Raw genomic sequence first — 11,048 nt, forward strand, 5'->3', positions numbered from 1 at the left:
GAATTGAGTGGGAATCCCTCAAGGTAGTGGTGAGGGGACATTGCCTAGGACAAACGGTAGGGATTAGAAGAGATCTAGTGTTAGGCCTTGCACACCTTGAAGCTGATCTACATTAATGGGGTATTGCCCTGGCACAGAAACGGATGCCCAAAAACATCTGTTAGAAACCTGTGACCTCCACAACGAGGCAATGGAAAACCTCAGCTGCCATTATTATAAGATATATACATCCAGGGCACATGAGGAAGAGCGCAGAGCAGGTAAACTCCTGGCCTGCTGATTTGCCCTGAAGGCAGGGGCACACCCATCACCCATCTGACAACCCAAGAGGGAGTAACTCTCTTCTCACCCACATGAATTAATGAAGAGATTCAATCCTATTACATGACCCTGTACAGCCCTCCCCCGAAGGGGCTTCTGGACAGTACTGGGCGATTTCCTGGAGGCTCTACCACGGTCGACAATGGCAGGAACAGAACAGGAGACCCTAGGTGACCCGATAGCTGTCCAGGAGGTTAAGGCTGCTGTCAAGTCCCAGGCATCTGGGAAGACACCAGGAACAGATGGACTTCCACTAGAATTTTATAAATGGTTCCTGGGAGAATTGTCACCCAAGCTTACAGAAATGTATTTCTGAGGCATTTAAGAATGGAGTGTTGCCTCCTTCGACCAGGGAGGCCCTGGTGGTGCCTCTTTTTGAGGGCAAGAGCCTCGATGCGATGGTCTCTGACTTCAGGCCGCTTTCTATGCTGAACACTGACTTTAAAGGGCTCAGTAAGACCCTGGCCACTAGATTGGTGCTGCACATGCAAACGCTAATCCATGACTACCAGAATGGGTTCATACCCTCCCGCAGCACATCTCAAAATTTGCAGAGACTATACTCCCTGCTATACGATGACATGCACAGTGTCAGTAGACCTACAAAAGCCCTTCTACACGGTCCATTGGGATTATTTGAAGGCCACATTGCTGCAGATGGGGCTCGGTCACCGGAGGGTAAGATGGATCAATCTGCTGTACACCCACCCTATGACTAGAGTGAAAACCGGTCGAACAGTCTCGGACAGCTATGAAATCTACTCTGGAAGTAGACAGGGTTACCCACTATCTCCCTTATTGTTCACCATAACCATAGAACCACTGGTGGCGAAGTTCAAAGCACAAGGTCAAGCATGGGGGGTGCTGAAAGGAGGGACACCACACGTCATCTCCCTGTATAGAGATGACCTCCTTGTCTACCTGAGAGACGGAGAGGCCATGTTGCCCCCGGTGTTCCAACTATTGGAGGAATTTGGGAGATACTCCTGACTCTGCGTGAACCAGCAAAAAACCTGTGTCTTCCCGAAGGTGGAAGGCATTTCCCGTTTTCTTTCATGTCCTGACAACCTGTCTTGGGCTTTGCGCACATTCTGTTACCTAGGTATCCAAATATACCATGGCCTGGAGGAACTCCAAGCGGGCAACCTGGGGGCGGCATGCACTGGCTGAAGATGGCGGTGGCTTTCTGGTGCTCCCTAAAGATCCCCATTATAGCACAAATATCCCTATACAAGACGGCAATTCTCCCTAAGCTTTTGTATTATTCTACTAATCTGCTAGTGGTCCTACCGGGATTCTGGTTCAAGGCATTGGATGTGCTCCTGCGGGAGCTACTGTGGGATGGGGAGTGACACCGCGTGGCCCTTAAGAAAACACACATAACCACAGCATATTCCCCGACAATACCGTTAATTGGCCTACCTCATGGGGATCCTTATTCCTGCTTTACAGCTGGGAAAATGGAACCCTGGACAGATGCGGGCTTTCTGACCCTGGGTGACTGTTACCAGGAAGGTGTATTGGCACCATTTGATGACCTGATGGGCCGGATGGGATTGCCACCAGGGCAATATTTGAGGTATGTATCTGTGGTGTGGACCGTACGGGAACTCTGACACATCGGCGTGTAGGAACCCCACAGGACTGTTGTCCTCCAGACCATGTTGGTGCGGGATCACACTTGGTCCCTTGGATATACCGGGCACTGAATGAGATGATGGACTGGTCACTGGGAAACCTATGACATAATTGGGAACTAGACCTAGAGAGGGGGCTGTCAGACCTTGAATGGTCAAGGGTCCTCGCCTACACACATAAGATATTGCGCAACACCCGCCTGAAATACATACAATACAATTAAACCCACAGGACCTATCTCACCACACATAGAATTAACCTCATATATGGGGGTGGGGTGATGTCGGGGCCTGCCTCCGCTGCCAGTTGCTTGACGCAAACTTCTGCCACATGACATGGAGGTGCCCCAACCTGCAACACTGTTGTGACAAGACAGTTTACAGGATTAATGGTAGCCTAAACAGACAACTGGAGAATACACTAGCGCTATGTCTGCTGGGCATCTTTGACAGACGGACTCCTAAGAAAGTGGGCAACAGGTTCATAGATTTAGCCCTGGTTCTGGCACGGGGAAGGGTGGCAGTGGCCTGGAAGCACAAACTCGGACCTCTGCTGGAATCATGGGTGGCAGATGTCACAAATTGTACACGGGCCGAGGAGAGGGCACTGCGGAGAGAAGAATTGAGAGGAATCAGACCTAGACCCATAGCACCCCCATGAACAGAAGTGATTGAGACATGGGAGACACTAGACGTGGTCGCAGCTGACCTAGTCGTAACGTCCATTGGGGATACACAGAATGATCCCACATCTCCATAATGTGACACTAGAGGGACACATGTAAATCCAAGTGTGACACGCACGGTTGCAGAGGCATGACGCTCTGTCCCCCCCCCCCCCTAGTTCTCCCCTCCTGACAACGCCCCCCGGGCAGGGGATCACCACTATGGGGGATCCGTGGCCCAGTCAGTGGGCATAGGCCCTCCCTGCACTCGCAGGAGGCATATATTTGGGCAGGGCTTTCAGCTGGTTAATGGTTGATGTTAAGAAACTTTAGCACACTTGTTTATTTCTCCTTTTGGTATACAGTATTGAATGGCAATGGGAGGCCCCAACGCCCCAACCCTGTTGACGGCCCTAGCGTGCCCGTTTTTCAGTTAATGGGACTACTCCGTGATGTTAATCAAAAAGTACGATGTGTTGGTCAGGGAGACCCTACCCAGTACGATGTAACAAAATGCATGTAGTATGAATCCAGCTTTAAAATCTGACTGCCTATTCCCATATGATGTCCTCGATTGGTCACACTGTATGTTATGCAGTAACTTTTGAAATATCAATAAAACAAAAGTGTTAAAAAAAAGTATGGTTAGTTGGGATAATTAGATCGTCCATAAATTTACAGACAAAGGTTAATAAGCCACCCCAAGCTCTGCCCTTTTCGATATAATTGCAGGAACAAAGAAGCTTTGAAAGCAATCTGAAGTAAATATGTCCATTAGCCAGGTTTCTTGAGGCATAATAAAATTGAACTTGTGCATGTAGATAAGCCAATCCCATTTTAGCCTTAAAGCCTGCAATTTTCTAACTGGTCAGCTTTAAAGGAAGCCAAAAACTAACCATGGACAAACTAGATGGAGCAGGAGCAACAGATGCTTTAAAGGCTGGTTGGAGCTCACATTGGGGTAAAGACAGGGTGGCATGAGTATCTGTTGAAACACTGCTCAGAGGCAGGATTTTAGCTTGAATGCTCAATTGACAAACTGGACAAAAAGCTTTAGATGCGGTTCATGATGACCTTGGATGTCAATCCATGTTCCTACACTCTGTTAGTGCTTTATATTGGTTACAAGAAATACTGGTCTCTCCTTGAGTAGAACAAGTAGTTTATGACACTGATTAGTAGCAGCTTGCTTGGGTATTAAATGTTTATAAAAAAGCCAAGAGGTATAATAGCTATGTTCTCTTCCTCAGGAGCCCAAGACAGATTTGACGAGAGTACTGATCTAGTTAAGTTGGGGTATCTGAAATTGATAATAACTCAGTTGCCACAATATGACTTTGTAGATAACCCAATCCAATCAGCTCTGTGCACAGGTAAGACATTGTCATCATCCCGGACATTAAAATTAGTGTGCCAGGTAAGACAGTGGCATGCTTTGCATTTTAACTGAAAATTGGATTAAACTGTTGTGGCAGCTAATTTCGGAACATTTGTCAGAACCACAACAAATGGACAGCTTTCAGGGGGAAGGTTCACGCAGGAAAAATTAGCAGAGTTGTCTTGGCCGGTAGTGCCAGAGGAAACATGATTAAGATGGTTAGGTGCACACAATGCTGCGATGGAGTTACAAAATGGTGGATGGTTCCATAACGAAACTATTGGGGTGGCATTTGGTGGCAAAGCAAGGGAATCTGAAGCACAGCCAGGGCACATAATTGGCCTATTTTTCGGAATCCTTGATGCTGACGACAAACCATCAGGTGAATTGAGAGTCTCCATAGTTGGACCAGGTTTGGAAAACGTACAAATCTCTGATTCCAGAGACACAATTCTATCCACTAAGGGGCTGAGACACTTATTGAAAATAGCGTTGAGTTTCTGAAGTAAAGGATGCCAATTTTTTGTATTTTGATTACCTGTATTTTCTAAGAATCATGTTGGCGCCACCAAAATAGGTACATTGCTACTACAGGGAATAACCTCACAATGAGAAGATACATACTTCGTTTTCCTTTTATGCTTGGCAGCTAGAGTGCTAATGTGCACCCTTTTTTAGCTAGATCGTGCCGGCGCAGTGGTCACTACCTCGGTGATGGCGTTAGACTCACTCACCCAAGCTACCTGCCAGTCTTGGGAAATTGATACAACAGATGTCAGAAATCAGAGAAAGAGTCAAGTATCCTCTATCCAAGGAATGGCGCCTTTCAACTAGGTCCATTTCTGATAAAAACCCACTGCACGGCCCAAAAAGTATCCATAGTGTTGACATGTGGTTCTATACTCGCCTTTGAGCTGAGGACATTCTGCTTCCCCATGATACCTACTGTAGTCAAACAGATCTCTAGGCAGAGTGACAAAAATGAAGAGAGCAGGAAATAAACACCAAAATGAGTCCCTAATCAGTCAAACAAGAAATAGAAGCACCCCACTGGACCTCTGATTGTATATGCAAGGAAGGGGTTCTTAAATGTTTTTATTGGGGAAGTAAGTCAGGAATCCTAAGGCCACCGGGATGGGAGCGTTGGTACCAGCCCAGGCCTTGGCCGGGCGTAGATGGGTGCCGACGGGCCCACTCTTGGCCGGTTGCATTCCACGCTAAGGGAAACCAGAGCGCTTTTTAGCTTGCTGCTGTGTGGCCCAGCAACCCCTCCTTCTCCTGGGCTGGGGCTTGTGGGCAATGAAGTCCAAAGCTCCTGTTTGGTGCATCCTACACCACGGGGAAAACAGAGCGCTTTATACATCATGATGCTGTGTGGCCCAGCTGCCTCTCCTCCGCCTGAGCTGGGGCTTGTGGGCAATGAAGTCTAAAGTTCCTGATTGGTAGGATGTCTCAAGAAATCAGGGTTTTCTGTATTCAAATCTATGAAGCTTGCTGATAGACTATCAACATTGATCTGTATTGCAAACTTCTTTTTCTTGTTTTGGTTTTTACTTGCTACGGAGAGACACTGTCATTTTCAGGACCAGGGTCTCAGTCACTATTCTTGCTGAGTTGGGCTTCAGTCAGAATACTCTTTGGGGCATATTTACAAGCCCCTAGCGCCACCTTGCGCCTCCCTAGCGTAATTTTCTTTTACGCTAAGGAGGCCTTTTTCTTGTATCGTATTTACAAAGTGGCGCAATGCTTACATTGCCCCACTTTGTAAGCCCTTGCACAATATTATTCTTGCCCCAGGCATAATGTATGCAAGGTGGGCATTCCCACGCAGGGAGGCCCAAAAAAATGGCACAGTGAAATTTACAACATTTTCCTGCACCCTTTTTTCCATAATTTTTAATGCCTGCTCAGAGCAGGCGTTAAAATGACACACCAATTTTAACGAATGGGCCTCCCTGTGCTTTGCTGCACATGCATCAAAACTTTTGATGCTAGTGCAGCAAAGCTCTACAGTAGCGTAAAAAATGTTGATGCTATTGTCCTAACGACTGCCATGGTGTGCCGTATTGTAAATATGTAAATATACAATTTCTTTTATATTGGGCTATGCAAGAAAAGTGGCGGATCGGGTCCACTTCCTAGCGATGCACCACTTTCTTAGAAATATGCCCCTTAGTTTCCTTACTTCCTTCCTTCAGAAATTCTTCCAGATCCAGGAGTGTTCATTCCTTTTTAAGCTGGAAGGGTGATTAGGGCGACCCTCTTCAGACACCACACTATTGTTCTCCAGAATTTCTTGATGAACAGAAACGAAGCACTGGTCAGGATGCCAAAATATAAAACAGCACCTGGCAGAAAGATTATTAAGGTGTTCACAGAAAGATGGTACCCACAATACAAAGAGAGCCCTTGTTCTGTCTGTTTCTCCCACGTTCTTCCACATTAAGGGGACCACGGGTGACTTCTATTTGCACAGGACCTTCAGTTGTTTCAGAGGAGACTTCAGTTGTCTTGAGAACGAGAGACCTCCTCACCCGGCGTTCCTTGTCCCATTCCTCAGTACATGCAGTGTGGAATCAGTTCTTATTAGTACCTTCATGTATTATTTGTCATGGTTTTATGGGAAACGGAACCGGAGACTTGATCAACCTGTCCTGTATTTTAAGAAGATGGACAATAATTGCTTATAATTATTTTTCCTAGGCATGGAACATAATTTTCGGAAGGTGAACACCAATAACCTTGGTACACGTTATGACTATGCTTCAATTATGCACTACTCAAGGTACGTTTTGTGAAACAAAATTTGAGATGCCTTTGCTTAACAGAGAACAGCAGTTCGTGCTTCATGAAATACTGCCTAAATGATTGATCAGATCTTGGGACTGTTGGGTTAGATATGACATCTGATGGCTACTCTCGTTATCACTTGCATACGCCTTGCTTGACCAGTACAACTACACCAATGCTCCTATTATTCACTGCCATTCTGACATTCCCAGGCCGCACAGATAAAGTGTGGTAATGAAGTGTAACGCAGGCTTGTTAAATGTCACAACTGGGTTTTACAAAAAAGAGGGCTTGGGGTTTATGCCGTAAAAAGTCACTTTTGCTTTGGTGCACCTGCAATATACTAAGCTTGTATACGAGTAAACAATGAATAAATGAGCCCAGTGTCATGTATCATTCCACATCCCCAGCGTAGCCCACAGCTCCTGAGGACAAGAAAGAACACTGGAAACATTAATCTTATAGTCCCTGAGGACTAAGGACACTGAGAAAACCGGTCTCTCTCTCAGGGATATAAACACATTCTGTCTTCACATTTTCATTTTCTTAAAACCTTGACTTTGTTTGACCTCAGGTTGTCACCAGATAGATAGCGACATAAATTTCTGACTTTTGACAATTCAGGCACAAACCATTGCATTGTTACAAAAAACGACACAGACAGTGTCACGGGAAGTACAATCTCAGGTAAATCAAAGACGAAATCAATATAAAGCCTGCTAAAAAGAGTGGCCAATATTATGCTTTGCTGAAGAGAAACCAAGTTTTGTCTAAAGATAGTCATATTTGCGATCAGGTTGTGTGGACACCCTCCTACTGGATGTAGAAGGTTGTGCCCCGTCTTGAAATCAGTGTGAAGATCTCGCTCTAGGCTATGGAGATGTATTTAGCTCCTAAGATTTAACACTTTGTTTTTAATGGTTAATGGAAACTAACATTTGACTGTAGCTCACAGGCTGCCCTCAACGTGCGGCCTTTTGTCAAATACTGTTCGTGCAGGACGACACTGACTTCTCACTTTGAGGTTTCACAGAGGGACATTGTCTGTGTGCTAACTATGCACAATAGCAGAAGATTACCCTGCATCTGCTCACACTTGTGTTTCATTACAGGAATGCCTTCTCGCGCAATGGGAGTCCCACCATTCTGCCCAAGCCCGATCCTAATGTTCCTATTGGGCAGTCTCGCCAGTTTACCGAAACCGACATCACAAAGATCAACATGTTATATTGCTGTAAGTAAACAAGTGCGTCATGAGTGAGTCACTACAAGTAGTGTATGTTGCGTTGTAATTTATGGGAAGGTGTGGGGACTACTGTAATACCTGGTGGCAGCCAGGGAGTGTGACCTCTTCATACCTCAGTATTATAATATCAGTGCTCCAGCATTGTCACCTGGTGCTAATAACATACGTTATGTTGCCTTATGTTTTATTTATAGAGCAATGTTCACATTTTGCATGACCTTTCAGCTCTGAACTAACCTAATGCTGTGTCTTCCTTGAATTTATACTCTGCTTCCCCCTGCATTTGGAACATGATTCCAAATGATCTTGTTAAAGTACGGAAATCTTTGTTTGTAATCGCCTCTTCCTGCAGTGGTAGTTTGTAAAAATATTGATTTGGGATTACAGCAAGGCAGGAATCTAGGGAAGGTTTCACATATGCTTGCTGTGTTGAGGAGCATTTCTTTTGTTTTGTATTTGCGTTGAAGTGCACGTACGTTTATGGTTAGAGCAGTGGGTCCTCTTTTATGCTAACTGCTAGTTTTAAACTGAAGCAACTTAATTCCCGAGCACAAGAGCTAAACAGTTGTTTCCACTGTCGTTCTTCTGAGGCAAGGACTTCCTGGAGTATGCTATGGGCAGTGATGCTTCAAACAGTCACATCTAGGGAGCATTGCACGGCCTCACCCCTTGCCTAGACCTAAAACTATTTATATGATACACACCCTGGTGTTCAGTTCTAAAATGAAGAAGCTATGAATCCTTCTCAAAAGAAACACCTTAGTCTTGTGAGTCCCACACGCGGTCACAGATTGTCTCATTACCGACATGGTTCCCTGGGGGTTCCCTGGGGGTGTTTGAGTTTCAAGTATTCCTTCAGGGGTTGTTCACAACTTGCCAACTGTGCCTCACACTGTACACAGTGGATCTCCTATCGATGCTGGCACAAGATTAGTAATATCCTTCCCTGCTCCACCTATCTTTTATTGTACAAACTTCAGCTAGTCCAATCATATCCATTGGACCATTGCAATGACAGAGGTAAAGACAAATGCTCACCACGGGTTACTCAGCCACTACATAACCTGAAACTTAGGTCAGACAGAAAGAACTCAATTTGCATCCACACGGTTCCCTTGATCTCAAATTACACCATAAAAGGAGATCTCTTTTCTACAAAAGAACGCCATTGACACTGCACACAAGGATTACTACACCAACCGCCTACCCATTAGTAGCAATAGGCAAAAATACAAATTCTAAATAATTAAAGAACTCTCAAACATCTACAGTTTGGTTCTACAGTTCCCTTCTACTCAACACAGCTTAGTCAACCACTATATCATCAAAATTATCCAAATTCTCACCTCCTTTCAAGTTAATACATTTATGCTTAGCTACTATAACTAACTCCCACTCACCTACTGAGTCAGCTCCATAATCTGTCTCCAGACACCGCACAGCATCTTATGAAGACGTATAAATCTGACTCGCCAGTATCAGTTTTGTGTGTGCGCAAGGGAAGCGAGCACTGTTGCCTGTGCTCTCACTGTTCTGTCTATCAGACGCTTGTACAGCTGCTGCTTGTGCTGTGACTGCTCTGTGTGTGCGCAGGGGATGTGAGCACTGTTGCCTGTTCTCCCACTCTTCTGTCCAACAGACGCTTGCACATCTGCTGCTTGTACTGTGTACGGTGAGTGTTTTGTGTGAGCCCATGAGAAGCTAGCACTGTTGCCTGTGTTCTCAATGTTCTGTCTGTGTAATAGAAGCTTGCACAGCTGCTGCTGCTTGTACTGTGACTGTTCTGTGTGAGCATAAGGGAAGGCAGCATTGTAGCCTGTGCTCTCACCATTCTGTCTAACAGAAGCGTGCACAGCTGCTGCTTGTACTGTGACTGTTCTGTATGAGCAGAATGAGTGAGCACTGTTGCCTATACTCTCACTCATCTGTCTGTCTACACCTGCTGCTTCTACTGTGACTGTTCTATTGTGCGCAAGGGAAGCGAGCACTGTTGCCTGCGCTCTCACTCTTCTGTCTGTCTACAGCTGCTGCTTCTACTGTGACTGTTCTATTGTGCACAAGGGAAGCGAGCACTGTTGCGTGCGCTCTCACTCTTCTTTCTGTCTGCAGCTGCTGCTTGTACTGTGACTCTTCTGTGACTGTGATGGGTGCTTGAACGGCTACTGCACATCATTTAGGTCCTCTCCGTCCGCGTGTGCATCACTCCTGGATGTAGCAGGCCTCTCCCCTGTGTAAAGGGGTGGTGCCCTGCTGCTCTTGTGCTGTTACTATGCAGAGCGCAGGAGGAAGGCACCTGTCGTACACCTGATGTATGTGCGGGGGAACTCTGCAGTGCTGGTGCTGTGCCATACTGTCTATGCATGTGAGGGAACGTTGTCCTGCTGCTGTCTATGCTGTGACTTGAAGCTTAGAAAAATATTTTCACTATACAAAAGCCAAAAGGATGCGAGTGGTAAACGTTTTCACCCGCCTGTTCTTCCCTCTTCCAGCGCGAGGCACGCATTCGAGACCTCTGCTCTAAAGCCTGCTGATGTCCAAAGACGGAGAAGCGCTTCGAAGAAGTGAGCTGTGCTTCTGCTGACACGCTGCCTTTGTTGTTCCGCACAAACTCAACATTTCTAAATAAAAACAATTCTGTGGACAGCTGTCTTCAGGCTCGTGGAAAGGTTGTCTGTGTCTTCTTCCCCGTGTTTTAGGCATACTCTACATATCAATGCGAGTACTGCTTTTAGTATAACGTCTGTTGCGATGATAGATACCCCACCCTCTCGCCAAATCCCTGGCTTATATTTTGTTCTGGTGTCTCCCGGTCCGCGCTGCCTATGGGCTGGTGGGAAGTTTGCATTGAAGAGTACATTCAAACAAAATATATTACACGTTGGATTAAAAGGAAAGCAATTTGCTTCCAAAAGTAGACCCAGTTCTTATGTTTGTGAGTTAAATTTTGCAAACTAAGTGCTGGTACATTAAAGGAAACGCTGAGCAATTCCTTATTTCGTCTTTTTGGGATT

General features: G+C 45.7%; 1 protein-coding gene across 1 annotated transcript in view; it reads left to right on the top strand.

Moving 5' to 3' along the window:
- The window catches only part of LOC138299836 (hatching enzyme 1.2-like), a 42,573-nt gene extending 31,871 nt beyond the window's left edge, over positions 1–10,702 (top strand). The window contains exons 7-9 of the mRNA XM_069238434.1: positions 6,705–6,786; positions 7,904–8,025; positions 10,527–10,702. Of these exons, the coding sequence (XP_069094535.1) occupies positions 6,705–6,786; positions 7,904–8,025; positions 10,527–10,558 (236 nt within the window). The 3' untranslated portion in view covers positions 10,559–10,702. The remainder of the gene's footprint in view (positions 1–6,704; positions 6,787–7,903; positions 8,026–10,526) is intronic.
- Positions 10,703–11,048: the final 346 nt, after the last annotated feature.

This window comes from Pleurodeles waltl, chromosome 6 (genome assembly GCF_031143425.1).
Source record: "Pleurodeles waltl isolate 20211129_DDA chromosome 6, aPleWal1.hap1.20221129, whole genome shotgun sequence".
Lineage (NCBI taxonomy): Eukaryota > Metazoa > Chordata > Amphibia > Caudata > Salamandridae > Pleurodeles > Pleurodeles waltl.